The following is an 18,617-nucleotide window of genomic DNA, read 5'->3' as shown; positions in this document are numbered from 1 at the left end:
GTCCCCACCATACACAGTGTTGACAGAGCATTGCTTCCCCCTCCTGAGACACCGGATGGTGTTCCAGAACCTCTTTGAAGCCGTCCGGAAGTCGCTCTCCATGGCCTCACCAAACTCCTCCTACGCCCGGATTTTTGCCTCGGCGACCTCCGTAGCTGCACTCCGCTTGGCCTGCCGGTATCGGTCTGCTGCCTCCAGAGTCCCACAAGCCAAGAAGGTCCGATAGGACTCCCTGTTCAGCTTGATGGCATCCCTCACCGCTGGTGTCCATCAACGGGTTGGGGTGTTGCTGCCACGACCACTCACCACCAGATGGTGATCAGTTGACAGTTCCGCCCCTCTCTTCACCCGAGTGTCCAAGACATGCAGCCGCAAAACCAACGACACGACTACAAAGTCAATCATCGAACTGCGGCTAGGGTTACCTGATGCCAAGTGCGCATATGGACACCCTTATGTCTGAACATGGTGTTCGCTATGGGCAATCTATGGCAAGCACAGAAGTCCAATAACAGAACACCACTCGGGTTCAGATCGGGGGGGGGGCATTCCTCCCGATCACGCCCCTCCAGGTCTCACCTTTGTTGCCAACTTGAGCATTGAGTCCCCCAGCAGAGCGAGGGAATCCCCAGAAGAAGCTTAGAATCGGACCGCTTAAGTCCCCGCCTTTGGCTTCCGCCCAACTTGCATTGCACCCGACCCCTTTGGCCCCTCCTATGGGTGGTGAGCCCACAGGAAGGAGGTCCCACATTACCTCTTTCGGCCAGGCCCCATGGGTAAAGGCCCAGCCACCAGACGCTCGCCATCGTGGGGTGGTGGGGGGGTGGTGTAGGGGGTGATCTGCAGGAAACGTTGAACCATTTATGTAACTCATCACAAGGGGGCTGGTGCGCTACACTTTGTCTGGTCCCTCCCCTAGGATCTTTAGTATGAAAAACCAAACAAACCAACATGCCAAGACACGACATAGCATAATATGTTGCAAAAACGTCCAAAAACACCATGATATAGCTTGCTGAAAAATGACAGAAAACCAAGGCTTTAGTATGGCAAAAAAATGGCAAAATATAACATGTCCCAAAAATAGCTGAAAACATCTTGTGCCAAGATTTGCCATAGAATAGAATGACGGAAAATGCAATACTTGAATATTACATTTTCTTTTTTTTTCTTTGTCATTTTTCGACATGCCATATTATGGTATTTTTGGCCGTTTTTGCAACATTCTACGCTATGGCGTATCTCAGCATGCAATTTTATGCTGTTTTGAGGTGTTTTTTGGACATGTTATATTTCGACATTTTTGCCCATACTACAGTATTGCGTTTTTTCAACTCACTATATTATGATCTTGTTGGGCGTTATAATGTATTATTTTACTAACAAGTTATAGTATATTTTGAAGACCAGTCATGATTAAATGCATAGTTAAAAAAATCAAATAGTAAAAAGTCATAGTAAAGCATGTCGTCTAAAAGAGCAATACATATTTCTTTTTCTGTTCGGTTTCAGGATCTCTCCAGCTTTATTAAAATAAGGGACTTCTTTTTGTCAAAAGGTAGAAACAACTTTGGAATGGATAACAAAGTACAAAAATAGAACAGTTCAAATTCTCACATCCCAGTTCACACATTCACACTTTGATTGAAAGGGATAAATTAGTAACAAGACATTAGAAATCCGATTGTGTCAATCACACACAGTGCGACCCCTCAGTAATAGAAGAAGGGCTACAGAAAAGAAACACATTTTCATGGAAAATTCCAACATTGTTAATAGAGCCCGACCAATATATCAGTTTGCCAATATAATCAGCCAATATTAGCCTTTCAGGGAAATATCGGAGCATATCGGTAGGGACGTATATTTTTACCGATAAGCAGCGATAAGAAAACCTTGGGTGGTTTAGAAATGGTTTCATTATACAGTTAGTTAATAGTTATATAGGCTCCATTGTTTACACTTTTCTTGGCACTCTGAAGGTTGAGAAGCAGATAGTTTTCACAGAAAGCCACATTAAAATATAACTGTTAAGTTAATTAACAATGGCCCCGTCATTTTGCAAATGAATAAAATTATCTATGGTCCCAGGGTGACGAAAGGAGAGGACTACTAACGTGCTGACTTTATCGCTATTTAGTGGCTTTTTGTACCCTCTCTGTGGTGTTATATTTAGAGAACAGTTTTATTTTCATTTATTCTTTTTTTTTTTGTTTGTATGTAATGTTCAATGTGTAAATTGTTAAACAAAAGTTGTTTATTCAAGAAAGCAGCCTTCTTAGTACTCTTGCATATCGGTGCACAATGAGTGCACAGTTGACATAAAAATGATCTATTTTCATTCCAGCTTAAAAATTCACTATATCGGTTGACATATTGGTAATCGCTGGATTTTTCCACCATGAAATTGGTATCGGTCTCAAAAATCCTATATCGGCCGGGCTCTAATTGTTAATAACTGCATTTGCTTTCTTTAACACAGTGCTTACTTTCTGACAGTTTCTGTTCCATGAAGGAAATACTTTCATAATCTAACTGGAAAACAAATGCCAATTTGAGAAGTATATAAATCTGACCGGTTCCAAGACCCAAATTACTTCCACTGAGGCAAACACACAAGCATGTGGAGGGGAACATCATTGAAAAAAGAAAATGGCAGGAGTCTTCATTTTCCAATAGAAAGTGAATTTAAAGACTCGTCACTCGACAGTGAAAAGACTGGCTTTAGAGGAGGATCACTTTGATCAGGCAGCAGTGTAACATCTTTGGCTAAACGTGTGTCAGAAAGTGATAAGAAAGTTAGTTCAGTTGCAGACAGCATGGCTTAACATGGTGAGACAGTGCAGCGTTTGGACGATGACGGAGCAAAGCAGACGTCCCATCTTTTTACTCCCGAGGATTTTGAGGAGCAATTTGATCTGCCAGCAGGTCTGGTCGGAGGCACTCAATGGGGCAATGAATATTCTAAAGGAAGAGATGAAGAGATGAAGAGGTAAGGTCACAAACAATCCTGTGTTTTCATCAGAATCCAGAACACTGTTCATTGGTTTCCTAAAAGGAGGTCAGTTGATATGCAAGTAACACTTACTAATTGATATTGAAAAGAAAAAAATAATACGTGTGGAAAGTAATTTTTGTATTATCGTATAGCAAATAAATTCAATTTATAGTACACATGGGCTGAAAAACAACATTATGTCCACATTATTTTATATAAATCGGACTCACGCGCAGTGTGTTTCCATATCTAACAGGCTGGAGCAGACTGGCATCAACATCACCACCCGGCCGGCGGCAGTTCTCACAGCGCCAACCCTGATGACACCAAATGTACATCATGGCACATTTAAAGTTTAGCCAACAACTTTAGTTTACTATGTCGTTCAAAATATTACAAAAACATCATTGTATATTATGTCGTCCAAAATGGCAGAAAAAGTCATATGATAGCATGTCCTCCAAAATACCATAAAAAAGACATACTACATTACAACATGTCGTCAAAAATAGCATAAAAAAGTCATACTACTGGTAAATTTACACTAAAGACCCAAAGTGAGGCTGATGTGTCGTACCTGCTGTCCTCCAAAGCATGTGCAGGTGCAAATGGCGCCCATGTACTCCTTCTGCCACTGGTTTCCCACCTGGTAAGTTCTTCCATCATCGTAGCACACGGAGTCATCTGTTTGGGCATATATACACATTGAAATTCATAATGCAACTCGTTCCCACTATTTGTAGAACATATTTTGGGATATTAAGAGGCCTTACGTGGTTCACACTTGAACTCTCCTTTGCCATTTCCTAAGCAAGTGCAGCTCATCAAGTGTCCATTGTCTGCACGGCGATCCCACTTCTCTCCAATGCGATAGTTGTTGCCATTGTCATGGCACCACTCTAATGACGGACACAATAAAAATAGTTAGAGAAACAATGTGAAATATAACCAAATTCCATCTATATTCCAAGGGGAAAAAAACCCAAAAAACTTACTGGATGAATCACATCTGAAGTGGCCACTTCCCAGCCCCAAGCACTTGCACCACAGCTTGAATCCTGTCTCAGACATGCGCTCCCACTCACCACCAACATCATGGTAAGTTGCAGTAAAAGCATCATAACACTGATCCTTTGTGGAGGGCACTCCCTCTGGAACTGGTGGAAGATGTGTGGAGAAAATATGATAAAAATGTGCACCACTAAGTTGTTTGAAGATTGATTAGTCAGAGTAACTGCTGCTCCCTTTTGAATGAACTTCCTTTGGAAAAAAAAGGCCACTGGGGTAATAAAAGTTGTTCATTAATTAGTAGGAGTTGATTTACACTAAATTTTAGACTTTTTCAGCCTGGTTTTTTACACAGCAGTTGCTGTTGGATGCTTACTTGTGTTCCCAGCCGTGACGACCTGCTCCAGTATCTTGTGTTTGAGCGCCCCCATCAGAGCCTCCACGATCACATTGTAGTTGGCTCCGGGGGAGAGTCCTATCAGGGTGGCAGTGGTGGCTGTGCCTGGCAGCCTGATCTGGACAAGGGGAGAGAGACAATGTTTGTACATGACATTTTATCTAATATGGCTGATAGATAACATTCTTTATGATGGGCTGGGATTGAAAACTTACCTGGAACATCTTCTCGTTTAAGTGTGTGAGAGGATGGCAGGACACCAGGTAGGCGTTGCTCTGCTTGTAAGGCTTCCAGGAGATGGTGGTCTGAGTTTGGGCCTCCTGCGGCACTCCCGTCTCATTAACAAACAAGGAGCCGACTGGCACGTTAAGCCTCAGGATGGGCAGCCTGCGGCCCTCTGCATCAGGAAGGGGCACAAAGACCAGGGGCTCACGAACTTGCCCATAGGGAGACTGTGGGTTGCCACTGTTCCCATTATATCTGTAGTTGTCTCCGTTGTTGTTGTATTCTGTGTACTCCACATTCTGGCTCTGACCACTATGCCCATCCTGGTTATTGTTGCCCACTACCTGGACTGTGTTGTCCAAGTCAGTTTCAGGCACATCCAGCACATCAACACCTCCAGGGCGGTGGGGCAGAGGCAGCGGAAGCAAGGACTCTGGTTCTGGGCGGGAGAGACGGGGTTAGGGAAGCAAGCAGGTTAGATGAGGGAGGGGGTAAAGCAGAGCTGCAGTAATGCATCTCAGCCAACAGGAGGCGACAGATCGCTGGGGGATTACTTCATGGCAAAGTGTGTCTCAATGCAGCATTACAAACACACAAATATTTTGAATGACATTTTTGCGGCATTCAAAATAAAACGGGGTATTATTGTTTTAGGAGCCTATCGCTCATGACTGCACAGTTTATCTCTGAGCTGCCAAACATTTTTTTTTCAGCACAGCAGATTGAAGCTGCCACTCAAATAATTACCTTTTATAGGATGTTTACCCGAAACAAGTTTGAATTTAGGCACTTTATCACATCATTTGAATGCATCACCTTTACCATCACATTTGTCACTGGACAGAGTGGAAGTCACAAAACACTCACGAGTCCTGATCCTGCCCTCCAGAGGTGTGCTCCTCTTTGTGTTGTGGATGGCGATGATCTTGATAATGTACTCTGTGGCTGGTCTCAAGCCTGAGGAGAGGAATAATTATCATGTGGTGGAACAAGTGGGTTGACTCGTGATTACACGTAAGAGAATTATATAACCTGTGTTAAGCTTCGCATACATATAATACTGTTTTTTAAACCAGAATGGAAATGAAGATAAAACACGCTGAAGCTAAATTAAATAATCTGACAAATGTTATATTAGTGTAAATATGCATGTATGACAAGTGCATACCAGATATGGTGGCGTAGTTCTGGCCGTGGTGGGGTCGTGGGATGAGCTCTCGTGGTGCTCCTCCTGACTCCTCGTAGGTGACGTAGTATCCTGTGATGTGTGTGGCAGGTGGCTGCCAGGTGAAGGAGATGGATGTGGGGGTCAGAGATGTGAACTGCAGGTTGGTGGGAGCCTGGACCACTGGTTCAGCTGTGAAGAAAAAAATGATGTTAGGTCGTCGGTTTGCTTGTTGTTGCTGTGTGTGCACTGTTGGCTTACAGTTGTGATTTATGTCAAATGCTACAGCTGCATTTTTCATTTTTGATCTGATTTAAAGAGTACTCTATCAGTTTGGGAGTGCTCTACTAAAACATTGCGGCATTTTTTATTACTTGCTGTGCGAATGTGGTGACCCACATTTTAGAGACGTTAAAGAGACATTCATCAAAGACTGCTGCTCCTATAAGAAGCAGAGTTCAGAGTTGAGAGAAAGGGATTCTGGGGTATTGAGTTTGGAACGTATTGTGGTTAGGCAGTTAGCTTTTGCCAACTTGTTAGCTGGGAGCTTGATCGGAATGGGATTTTTGTTTTAAACAAACTCGACTCAGCTTGTCTCAGTGTCTTCGTCTTATCTTTCCTGCACAATGACTTTGTATTGCAATTTTTAATGGCGGTATAATACTAGGACATTTTATGGTATTTGTTATTGCATACTATACTATAACTTAATGGCACTTTCCTGTCATACTGTACTATGACATTTTGTTGCATTTTTTTAAATGACATACTATACTTTGACTTTTTTAATTTGGCTTTCAGTAAAAAGGAATCTTAAGCGGGAGTAAGTTTCAGCTGGTTGCAATATGCAATCCTCAACACCTGATGTTACTAAATCCTCCTAACCTACCTAAATCTTTTACACTTTTTCCTCTGAGTCCTCATTATGAAGCCTAAAATGTATTCACAGTGAAGCAAATATAGATTACCATAGTACCTGTTTGAATGATGAGAGTAAATGGAGCACTCCTGGTGTTGCCATTCAGAGTATACAGGTTAACGGAGTACGTGGTGCCAGGCTGCAGACCTTAAAAAAAAAACAGTAAAGTCACACTTTCAAAACTTACATCTGTAAACTGATTCCACCTTTTTATTACAGGTGAGTTCAGCAGGAGGGTGTGTTGTACCTGTGAGAGTGTAGGTGGCTGCCTGTCCTGGGATGGTCCTGCTGATGGTGGGTTGTGATCCACCAAGGGGTGTGGCTTCAATAAGGAAACCAGTGATGGTTTCCACCTTGGAGCGCCAGGTCAGTGTGAAAGAAGTATCCTTCACATCAGAAATGCGCACACGCCGGGGAGGACTTACATCTGTATTGAGGAGGAGAGAAAACAAACATTAAACAGAGCAGTGAAGACTAACATGCAGTGACTGGAAATGTGTTCATTTATTATGCAGCCAGTTACCTTCCAGTGTCGACGTCTCTCCTTCCAGAGGTCTGCTGGTGACGGGGTTCTTCAGCGCGTAGACGTGTATCTGGTATGTGGTTGCCACCTATGATACGCAGACATACATTTGATATTTACTTACTGACAGTGAATCCATGTAAATAAATACTGAGATAAGAACTCTTGTTACCATGAGTCCTGGTACGACAACACGTGTGGTGTCTGGAGCGACGTTCAACTCTTTAGTCGGGCCGTTAACGTTCTTGGGGTTGACGACCACACGGTAGCCTGACAGGCGTGCATTGGGGGCTCGCCACGACACAGTGAAGGTAGAGGGACCGATGTCTGAGATCAACAAGTTGGTAGGGGCGGGGATCACTGAGATAGCAAAAACACATTTAGAATTGGAGTTAGGTAATGAACAGCTTAGGTTCACACAGTCATCGACCAAAATTTCACAACTTTTCCATGACTTGCTTTCCATACTTGCCTTGCGTTTTTCAAACTCTATTCATACAAAATTTCAGCATCCCAGATGATGTGTTCAAGGGCCATTGGAAATGTGAATATCCAACAGTAATTTCTGTTTTTACAGTTTCTGGTTATGGTAAATGGTGTCAATTTGGCATTTTTTAAAGAATACATGCATTTCAAAAATTTTACATTTTTTTTAAAGTTTTAGAAATAAAATTGGCAAAGACTTCTTTTTAAAAAGGCAAAAATTTTACAAAACAAAACAAAATCACAGAGGAGAAGACGTCATTTAAACCTCTTAATAAGACAAAAAATTAACAAAAAAACGCTGTTACACGTCAATGCATATTATAGCTATGTTACGTCGTCAGCTGCAGAAAATAAATTCCATAATGTTACATTAATGTAATGTAATTCATTAGACACAATAAATTTCAATGATTTTTCCAAAATTTTCAATGATTTTTACTAGTTCGGTGACTTTTCCCGGCCTGTTAAATGACTTTTTCAGATTTTCCACAACCGTGTGAACCCTGTGGGTCATGAATGTGTTGTTGAGTGTGTGTGATGTTTTCTATGTATTTTTACCTGTGGCCTGGGTTCCCACCAAGGGTTTGCTGGGTGTGCGGTCATGGAGGGCGATGACTTTAACAGTGTACTCTGTCCCAGGGCGAAGGTTTCTCAGCACCACAGTGTCCTGGTCACGTTTGGGTGCCGGATGCAGCTCCCTCTCGCTCTCTTCTGGGCTGGAGTACAGGACGCGGTATGATGTCACCGTGCCGTCTGGACTGTCCCAAGTGATTCGCATGGAGGTGGAGTCGATGTCAGAGAAGGTCAGGTCCTTGGGATGATCCATAGCTGCAGGAGAGGAAGAAGACAGGGGGAATCGATTTCAGCTCTGAGCAGTGAAGCACCTCTAATGCTATAAAAGATCTTAAAAAAAACTGAACATTGACTTGTGGTGTTGGTGGCTGAGTGGATAAAGCAGGTGCTCCATAAATAAAAGCAGTGTCACTGCTGCAGCAGCCTTGGGTTCAACTCCTGCTTGAGGCCCTTTGCTGCATGTTATCCCCACTCTTTCTCCCCCTGTCATACTACTGATCTGTCCCATCTAATAAAGGCTAAAATGCCAAAAAAAATCTTTAAAAAAAAGTATTTTGACTTAATTGTGCAGAAGTGTGTAGAATGTGTGTAGAATGTGTGGAAGTGCTTGTTGTTAGTGCGACATCATGTCATAATTTGCATTGCTATGCAACATCCTGTTAACTGCTGTCATTCACATATACTACAAAATATTCCAAGAGGAAATACATACGGACCTATTTAAAATGTTTATGCTGTCGAGTTTAAAATGTTCTGTTAAAAACCTGGTTCCTCCGAGAGAAATCCAGCTGGGAAAATGAATTTCCCTCACCCTGACTGTGGAAAACAGGTTTTTTGTTAAGATGACGTAAAGATATCACAAAGAACTAAAGGTGATTCCAGTCAACCAGTTACTTTAATGCACTGAAAAATGCTGACAGAGAGTAACACTTTAGGCAAAACAATCCCCAGCTGCAGTCTTCCTTTGATCGTTTTTCACTGAATTGAGTCAAACTTACCAGTGATAGCATTTTCCACCACAGGGGAAGACGGTTGTCCATCATTTCCCAGGGCGTAGACACTCACAACATACTCCACAGTGGGCATCAGACCTGTGAACGTCATCTGAGTCTGATCTGTAACAGAGGAGCAGGAAAGGAGTCAATGAGAAGAGGGAACTATGTCGGAAAAAATCTAAAATACAGTTTACGTTTTTTTTTCTTCAGTCTGTCTTACCAGGGGCCACAACCTCAGAGTAGGAGGGTCCCAGTCCATTCTTGGGAACACTAGTGATTCTGTAGCCTTTGATTGGCCCCTGAGCAGGAGACCAGCGCACTGTGATGGCGTTGTCACTCACATCGGTCAGACGCATGTCAGTGGGGGGCTCGGTATCTACAGAAGAGACAGACATAAAACACGGTTTCATTTTAGGACCTCAACTTTTTTTTTTTTTTTCAGGATAATTTTTGTTCACATTGCTGTACCAGTTCTGTGTGTGATGTAGACCGCGGTGTTGGAGGAAGGGCTGTCTCCTCTTCCTGTAACAGCATAGACCGTGATGGTGTAGTCGGTACCGGGATTCAGACCGGTGATGGTGGCGGTGGTTTGAGTGCCTGGGATTGTGAACTCTTGAGGAGTCTCGCCACCTAGAAGGACAATGAAGAAGGGCAGAGGGTCATGCTCCGAATATGACTGAGGTTCAGAGGAAAACATGACATTAGGGATGTCCCGATCAGACCGGAAGGATGGGTTCTGGCCTGATCAACGCATTTTTAATTGATCCAGATCGGTTATTTTGAGCATGCACAAGGCAGAGCATGATTTGCAGCAGATTTTACGTTTTTATTGTAATGCCGCTAATTTTTGTGGTCCCTTTTTAGTGAACTTTCTTTTTTTATTTGTTGTGACTGTGAATGTTAAAATTCAACTGTAACACTACTTTAAGGTAAAATTGTGATTATGTAACTCATTTATAGTCTTCTGAACTTTTAAAGATAATTTTTTTGGCATTTTAGCCTTTTATTAAACAGGGCAGATCAACAGTGTGACAGGCAGAGAGAGAGAGTGGGGAAAACACGCAGCAAAAAGCCTTGCATGGGATTTGAACCCAAGACTGCTGCAGCAAGGACACTGCCTTTATTCACAGAGCACCTGCTTTATCCACTCAGCCACGGACACCCTGTGTACTGAACTCGTATTACAATGCTAGACTTAGTTGGTTTGAAAGCTATTTCTGAAGAAATATCTTAGTTCATTTACACTAAGTGGAATTGTAATAAGTATTAAAAAAAATAAAATAATATATAAATATGTTATAGTCTGTTGACTTTGTTATTTTGAAAAAATAAAATTAACAAAAAAAACCTTCAGGAACTGTTTGGATGCAGACTTTTTTTTTCTTGTATTGCATTGCAGAGCCAGTAAACTGTCAAGCACATACAATGGATTGAATTTAATATCTTTAAAGTACTTGAAGTGTGCATTGTGTAGTTGTATTATCCAGGTAAATGCAAATGTCAGATTGGGACACGGTACCGGCAGATACTTTTTCAAATGACTCAGATCGGGAGCAAAAAAACTTGATCGGGACATCCCTTTATGACATAAAATATACAGACTTGTGCTGCCATAGGTGATCCTGTAGTTCTTCACTGTGACAGAGGGGGCGTCCCAGCGAATGGTGATACTGGTGGGGGTAGATGATGTTACCTCCAGGTCAGTGGGAGCATCAGAGACTGGAGAAGAAAAGAAGAGGGTGTAAAATTACTAAAAAAAACAAAGAATTATTGTGATCAGGATTCAGCTGATGAGCATCACTTAGAGGAGGAAAGGAAAGGTGAAGGCAGAAACCAGTAGTGAACTCACTGGTGGCCTGTGTGCCAGTAAGAGGCTGACTCTCCTGATTGTGGCTGACAGCGTACACATAGATCAGATACTCGGTCTCTGGTGTCAGTCCGGTCAACGTGAAGTAGTTCCTAGTTGGGGGCAGCCTCTCATCCTTGGCCCGCCCGCCGCTTGTCTTCTGATAGCGGATGCGGTAGCCGGTGATGACAGCAGTCGGAGCAAGCCAGTGAACGGTGAAGGAGTTGGTGCGAATGTCAGAGAAGTCCAAACCAGTGGGAGAGTCCAGAGCTGCAAGAAAACATTTTATATTACATGCAGTGATGATGGAAATTAAAAAAAAAGAAGGCAAAACAAATTATCCATTTTTAGCAATTTGCTGGTTGTTGACTCAGACCGTTTCTGTACTGGTGTCATAATCCAGTGCCTTCCAAACCTTAATTAACAATGGCACCACTTCAGAGCAATGGTATTTCATGTCACCACCCCATACCCACCCACAAAATATGCACAATACATGCAAACCCAGCTTAAGACTGACAACCTGAATGATTTTTTTCTGCTTTTATTTTGGTTCTGTTCTAAAGCAGAGCCCACAAATCTTTTCTGCCAGTTGCATAATTAATAAGTTTTTGAAATGCAGTGATTTGCTGATTTTTATGTTAAATGCTTCTGTCTTCTGTTTTGATACGTTTGTAAACATCTTTACTGAGAAAATACTGGGCCTCATGCTGGAAGCCATATATAAACAAATGCTCTCTTATTTTGTTTCTATTTGTTCTGATTTTGTTAATATCCATTCATACAGAGCACACGCGCCATCCCGCTTCACCTGTCAATGAACCTCGGTGGTTTATAACATCATCCGTGGCCCGATCTCTGCCCTCCGTGCTAAGTTTCTCTACCGACTCCCGTACTGGATATTCCTCTACCCATTCACCGCTGCGGGCTCCTGTTGAAGCCCGGGCGTGTAAGGCATCTCCCTGGGTTATTCTGTCCGCTCCCCAGCCTCGGTGTCGCCCGGCTTTTCCACCACCTACCGTCCTCCGCTTTGCTGGCTCTGGTTTTCCCTCTTTTTCAGCTCACTGGCATGCTGCTGTTTATCCGGTGGATACTCCTGAGCTTCACGGTGTTGCTCCTTTTGAACTCCGCGCCTGGTGATCCAGCCACTAGCTCCAAGCTCAAGCTAGTCCCCTCCGCCCCGCTCCCCAGCCGGATCCCACAGCCGCCATATTCCATCATGCCTCCGCTTTTTACTTCAACCACCGATCCACAACCACGCAGACCTCCACCCCCGTCCTCACAGATGCTCTGCTCGTTTATTTAACCACAATTTCTATGGAGCTACTCTCGTCCCGAAACTTCATTCCGACTCCCGCCTGTTTGGTCCTGCCGCTTCCGCAACTTTCCCAAAACGTCATCACAGCAAACAGCACGTGATATAATCCAACCCAATCCCCGTCCAGTTCCGCATCATCCACAACCAATCAGAAAGCAGACTCACCTAAAACTCGCCCTCTTTAACACCCGTTCCCTCCACAATAAAAGTCTCGTTTTAAACGAACTCATCACAGACAATAACTTACATTTTATCCGTCTTACTGAAACCTGGCATAAACCACTGGACTATTTTATATTTAACCAAACCACTCCCAAAGGATACTCGTATATGGAAAAATCACGTTCTTTTACAGTTTTACAGTTCAGAAATTGTTTCCATTGCAAGAAAACATAAGTTTTAGATTCAAAGAATATTTTTTTTAAAGCATGAATATCATATAATCAAATTTAGTTTATTATATGTTTTAAGTAATGACTGGATTGTTAAATTAGGGCTACAGAAATACTACTTAATTTGGTCCATTGACTCAGATTACAGCAGATTTATTAACTGTTCATCCCTCTCCTAAATTCTGACATGGCATTTATAGCATCACAAATGTATTTCTATTACTGTTTGTTTTTTTTAATCCTGTAACGCCAATCTATTTAGAGATCGTTCTCTATGCTAAAAAGTAATTTATGATTGAGTTATCATTCAGCACAAGAATGTTCAAGTTGACTTTCCATATTTTTTCTCTTCACTAAAAATTAAGAGAAAATATAAGAGAAATTTATGAAAATTTTGCTGCATAAGGTCCAATGTTTTGTTTCTATGTAATAAAGCACTATTAAAAATGTATAATACAAAAACTGACATTAACAAGTCTCTCGGCACCCACTTTGGGTCATACTCACTTGTCCTCTGAGTCCCTGTGGCTGGTTCACTCACTCGCTCACCGTACACACACAAAACACTGATATGGTATTCAGTGTTGGGCAGCAGATCTATGGAAGTGGAGCGATTAGTATACAGTTAAAAATACAAATCCAGCTTTCTTTCAGACACTTTTAAACAGTAACAATCTAAAAGGCGTCTTACTCTCCAGCACGAAGGTATTGGTGCCTCCGCCAACATTAACCTCCTTGATGTCATCGTCTGTAGCTACAGGGTGGTAACGGATAACAAATCGGGAGATGTCGCTTGGATTGGCAACATGGGGGACTGTCCATGTCACCCTAATGTGGTCAGGACCCACCCCGTTAAACTGCAGGTTGGTGGGAGCAGGAATGGCTGGAAAAGTGAGGGGTTAAAAGTTATAGCTAACACAAGAAAAAAACAAAAGGAACATTAAAATGCTGATTTGAAATGTGATTCAAAATAAAGGAAATTTCTGAAATGTAGTGATGTACTGTAGTGTTTGAGTTAATAATGTGCGTTGTTCATGAGCCTTCATCTATTCTCTCAGATCAAAACCCAAACCCTTCCCACGGATGGAGTGAAAGAGTTAAATCACCAGCTTGTGTTTGCTTTGTTTGTGTGGTCGACTCGCTTTCCCCCTCCTCTGTTACAGTGAAGATACTGATGTCATAGTCCACGCCTGGCTCCAAACCACGAATCGTGTAATACCCATCAGATGCATCCACCATGTCTTGAAAAATTGGCAAGCTCTCGCCTGATGTTACCACTGTTATCCGGTAAGCAGTAATGGTTGAATAGTTCAGAGGGATCCAGCGCAGGCCGATGGTGGTGTCAGTAATGTCGACAAAGTCAATGTGACTTGGTGTGGGGATTTCTGGAAGGGTTAGGCCAGTTGCAAAGCGCAAGCAAGAGAGACAGAAAGACCCAGTAGCCATAATAATTACATTAGTTATATCAAAAACATTCATTTCATTCCCAATAAAGCAGTCAGAAATCCAGCGCATAACAGAAGCCATGCTAGATAGAGATAATTACAAATTACTAAAGCTCACAATTCACATTCACAGTTTACTTTGTAATTAAGGCAGATTGATACTGCTGATCTGGGCATGCTAAAAAAAAAAAAGAAAAAAAAAAAGAATTCACCATCACCCAATTAATAAACATGACTTCCATGCATGTGCCAATGATCATGTTAGTAGTAGGTTATGATAATTAAAGCTGCATTAAACAGTGTGTTTTTACAAAGGGGATGTTCATTGTTAAAAACAAACAGAGAATCAGCCCCCAACTCTGCAGCTGCAAGGAGATTTAAGCCTCTTTTTTACATCTCACTAAAGACCAACACATTTTTGATGGAGCTGGCGGACAAACAAAGCTTTGAATACAATTCTTATGATGTTGCTCTGTTCCAGCTGATTGTGTGTGTGTGTGGGCATTTTTCTGCTAACCTCTCAGTCATAATAGCTTTGACAGCTTCTTTTTTTTTTTAGAAATAAGGTCCCATGGTGGTCCAGCGGAACAGGGTGGGAGTTTGCCTCTCTATTTAAGCTTCTTTCTTTTTTTCATTTTTTTTTAAACTGCGCCTATTTCCAGAACAATGCATTTGTAGGGAAAAGGTGCCAGAGCATGAAAAGGAACACACTGTAAGGGCGGGAATAATGAAAATATTATTGCAATGACAGGAAGTGAAACACTGGCTCCAGTTTGACTTCGACCCAGCCTTTTGTGGCAAATTCATCTCTTGTTTTTTCCTCCTCTCTCTCACAGACACTCAGGTTTTTTCTGTTATGTGTTTGATGCCTATTATTGTATGAATGCTTTCCTGGTGGTTCATACCTGGCGTGACAATCGTGGACACAGGCACACTTTCCAAATGGCCCTTGGTAGTGAAGACACTGATGTTGTACTCCGCCCCTGGATTCAGGCTCTCTAGCATGACCGAGGTCTGATCAGCTCGGGCAAACTCTTCCAGGGTGTTTCCTCGCTGGCCGTTGGTGGGCGTGCTTGTCACCCTGTAGCCTGTGATGCCTGCAGAGGGGGGAACATATAGACTGTATAAGAATATTGGACGTACTCAACTTGACGTCACCCATTGGTTTGTAGACTCCTGTTTTGAAGCTCAAGAGTGCCATCTTGGATTTTTGAAGCTAGAAGTCACCATATTTGGATGAGAGGGTGGTGCTGCAGAGGAGACAGGGGTGGATCTAACTCATAGACTGTAGTGACACCCCTCACACAGCCTGTCACTCAAATTGGCCCACCCATAAATATGCATAACTTTAAGCCTTAATGAAATTTGAATGGGTGAGTTACATAAAGATTCACCCCCTGTACAGTTGTTGTGTTGAAATTAGCAAAAGAGATCAAAAACGTTTTTTGTTTCAGGCTGTAAGCGTGTTAATTTCTGCTGTAAAGTTGGGCATTTTAACATGGGGGGCTATGGGGAGTGGCTCACTTTTGGAGCTTGCCTCAAGAGGCCTTCAGAGTAACTGCAGTTTTTGGCACTGGCTTAATTTTTTAGCCCCACACGTGCCGGTTGGGGAAACATTACAAATGTGAAGCAGAGAGAACATAATGTGAAGAGGTTTTTGCAGGTGAGGAGTCAGAAAGAAATACCGGGAAGAGACATTTGTCCTTGTGAAAAAAAGAGATACCATTCGAAGGCCAAGGTCTAGACTTGACTTGATCCAATGTGCTGGCAGTGCGTGGGAAGCACAGTCAATATTTACCTGGTGTTTTGGAAGCTACCCAGTGGACAGTGAGATCTCCTGTGACAGGGCTGGACTCCACTCTGAGGTCAGTGGGAGGAGACAGGGCTGCAAGGACAGGAAAGCACATCATGACACATGCATGAGAAACTTGATTTGATGCAGCAGTTGCTTCTTAAACAAACTTATGCCAAATTGTTGGAACAGTGCTGCGTGGGCATACAAGGTATTTTATAGTCACTTTTTTTACGGTAAATTGGATACGTACAAGTGACAACACTGCGCGTGACAGGGCTTCCACGGTTGCGTCCGTTGAACATGGGCTGAACGCTGTAGGTATACTTAGTTCCAGGGATCAGATCAGGAATATAAATGCGTCCAGAGCCAGAGGTCTGTTCTCTGGGAGACTCGCCTTCCTGGCTTGGGAGCACAGACAGCTGGGGAGAGGGAGGAGGACAAGCAGAGATCAGAAACCTAGAAAATATTCCTCAAGCATACTGCAGCAAAGACGTAAAATCCACATTTTTTGGCCACCAAGGGGCAGTGCAACAAACTTTTAACACAATAACTGACATATTATCACTAGGGCTGTCAAATTGTATTTTTTTTTTTTAACCACGATTAATTGCTGAATTATAATAGTTGATCGCAATTTATCACATATATTTATCATGTTTTCAGTTCCATAATTTTGCATTACAAAACAAACAGTTTTGAAGTCCATATTGGCAATTTTTACCATACTGTTTTAATCAAGAATCAAATGACAGTAAAAAATTGCATGGGAGGAGCATAAAGTAGGCAGGTCTGTAAAGGAGATACTCATGGGTACCCACTGAACCAAGTTTAATTGAGATATCTGGAGGTCAGAGATCAACAGACCCCTGTGAGGTGGCCATGCCGTTTTTCCATCACCAAAATTTAGCCTAAATTTGGACTGTTACTCTGCCTCCTTACCAAGAAGCTAGCATGACATGGTTGGTAAGGCTGGATTCTTAATGTTTTCAAGTTTCTCTTTGACTTAAAAACACAGCCCGGTCCAGCTTCTCTGAGACAGAAATTATTGCTGGCTATTAACACGTTTAAAACAAATAATGTCTTATGTACAGACCTCAATCACATCGTGATTAACGCATTAATGCTGGCAGCTCTGATCGTTTTATTTGTTTGTTGATATGGTGAGAGAGGTCAGGTGTCTACCTTGTAGCTGAACCTGGGGACAGGTATCCAGGTAATGATGATAGAGGTGTCAGTGACTTCAGTGCTGAAAACAGGAGCATTTCCCATCTTGGGAGCTGGGAGGTAGACAGAATTGGGTAAATAAATTCAAATGTATTGCAACAATGTATTTTACTCTCTGCAGATGTTTCTCATAATACTGACTGGTGGTAAAATATTTGGTGACGCCCTCGCTGAGCTCGTTGTTCAGCTCAGAGTGCAGGGTGGCAGTGTACTGGGTGTCTGGACGTAAATTCCTCAAAGGGTACTGGGTCACCCTGCCAGGGATCCTCTTCTCAATTGGGTTAGAGCCCTCAATGCTCAGGAAGAGACGATAGCCACTGATGATGGCACGGGGAGCCTCCCAGATGACCACTGCACTGTCAGGGCCGACGTCAGTAAAACGCACATCAGTGGGTGAATCAGGTTCTGGAGGGGTTAGAAAAAACAAATGTAAGGCAGAAAATCTTTTATATTGTCATCCCTTTGCGTCCAACTCTGGCTCCCTTGTCCATGGTTACACTTACTCGTAGACTTTTCTCCAACCAGCGGCTTGCTTTCCACTCCGCCATTGATGGCATAGATGTAGAAGCGGTATGGTGTACCCGGCTGCAAGTGGGTGATATCAGCATATGCATTGGGCGAGATGGGCCACTGCAGCAGCCTTGTCTCAGTGCCATCAGGAGCAACAGGAGTGAAGTGCACCTTGTAACCAGTCACCTCGCTGGGTGGACCAGTCCAGGTGATGGTGATCTTCGTGTCTGTAACCTCATAGAACTGCAGGTCTGTGGGTGCCGGGACCTCCTCTGTGGACAGGAAATGATAGAATGATTGACAAGGGGTTAGAGGCAAATTCGCATTTCCTAAGTGCAAAGCATGACGTGCCTTACTTACTTAAGAATGTCAGGGTAAGCAAATAAGAGGCAGGGTAAAGCAGAGTAAGGAGGGTCACCCCTTCGCTTTCCTCAGAAACGCAAATTTGCATACTGAAACAGAGCTGGGCTTTAAAGCCAAGTTGAAACAGTGGCCAACCAATGTAACTTCATGCGCCACTGAGCAACTTCACTAAGCCTCCAACACTGTATCCAGTTCTTTGTATATATCAATGACCACTAGTAATGCTAGGGCGCAATGTTTTATGAGTTAGTCCTTATTTTTGGTGGGCAAATACTGAACGTAAACATAATTTTATACAAAAAACCCCAACATAAAAAGCTTATTACAACAGTCTAAAAGCCTGTAGCCTGTTGCTGCAATTTTGTAAATATCCTCAACATGAAACATCGGTGCTATAAAAGGCTTTAACAGGTCACAGATCACAACAATGAAAGG

General features: G+C 42.7%; 1 protein-coding gene across 3 annotated transcripts in view; it reads right to left on the bottom strand.

Annotated features, from left to right (window-relative positions):
- Positions 1–1,489: 1,489 nt before the first annotated feature.
- fn1b (fibronectin 1b) overlaps positions 1,490–18,617 on the bottom strand; it is a 31,279-nt gene continuing 14,151 nt past the window's right edge. For 2 of the 3 annotated variants that reach the window (XM_042493028.2, XM_042493035.2), the window contains 28 exons: positions 17,813–18,091; positions 17,451–17,714; positions 17,268–17,362; positions 16,336–16,504; positions 16,089–16,175; positions 15,196–15,387; positions 13,952–14,230; positions 13,537–13,728; positions 13,353–13,442; positions 11,139–11,405; positions 10,892–11,008; positions 9,758–9,919; positions 9,510–9,665; positions 9,293–9,409; positions 8,280–8,549; positions 7,408–7,595; positions 7,236–7,323; positions 6,960–7,139; positions 6,770–6,859; positions 5,797–5,985; positions 5,496–5,585; positions 4,619–5,067; positions 4,383–4,521; positions 3,994–4,155; positions 3,772–3,897; positions 3,576–3,682; positions 3,229–3,315; positions 1,490–2,964 (listed from right to left, as the gene is read on the bottom strand). In XM_042493028.2, the coding sequence (XP_042348962.2) occupies positions 2,887–2,964; positions 3,229–3,315; positions 3,576–3,682; positions 3,772–3,897; positions 3,994–4,155; positions 4,383–4,521; positions 4,619–5,067; positions 5,496–5,585; positions 5,797–5,985; positions 6,770–6,859; positions 6,960–7,139; positions 7,236–7,323; positions 7,408–7,595; positions 8,280–8,549; positions 9,293–9,409; positions 9,510–9,665; positions 9,758–9,919; positions 10,892–11,008; positions 11,139–11,405; positions 13,353–13,442; positions 13,537–13,728; positions 13,952–14,230; positions 15,196–15,387; positions 16,089–16,175; positions 16,336–16,504; positions 17,268–17,362; positions 17,451–17,714; positions 17,813–18,091 (4,709 nt within the window). In that variant the 3' untranslated portion in view covers positions 1,490–2,886. The remainder of the gene's footprint in view (positions 2,965–3,228; positions 3,316–3,575; positions 3,683–3,771; positions 3,898–3,993; positions 4,156–4,382; positions 4,522–4,618; positions 5,068–5,495; positions 5,586–5,796; positions 5,986–6,769; positions 6,860–6,959; positions 7,140–7,235; positions 7,324–7,407; positions 7,596–8,279; positions 8,550–9,292; positions 9,410–9,509; positions 9,666–9,757; positions 9,920–10,891; positions 11,009–11,138; positions 11,406–13,352; positions 13,443–13,536; positions 13,729–13,951; positions 14,231–15,195; positions 15,388–16,088; positions 16,176–16,335; positions 16,505–17,267; positions 17,363–17,450; positions 17,715–17,812; positions 18,092–18,617) is intronic. The other variant, XM_042493044.2, reaches the window with a different exon arrangement.

The sequence above is a fragment of the Plectropomus leopardus genome, chromosome 1, assembly GCF_026936395.1.
Source record: "Plectropomus leopardus strain MGB_pleo_1.0 chromosome 1, ASM2693639v1, whole genome shotgun sequence".
Classification (NCBI taxonomy): domain Eukaryota; kingdom Metazoa; phylum Chordata; class Actinopteri; order Perciformes; family Serranidae; genus Plectropomus; species Plectropomus leopardus.
Note: the sequence above shows the minus strand (reverse complement) of the source record. Positions and strands in the feature narration are given on the sequence as shown.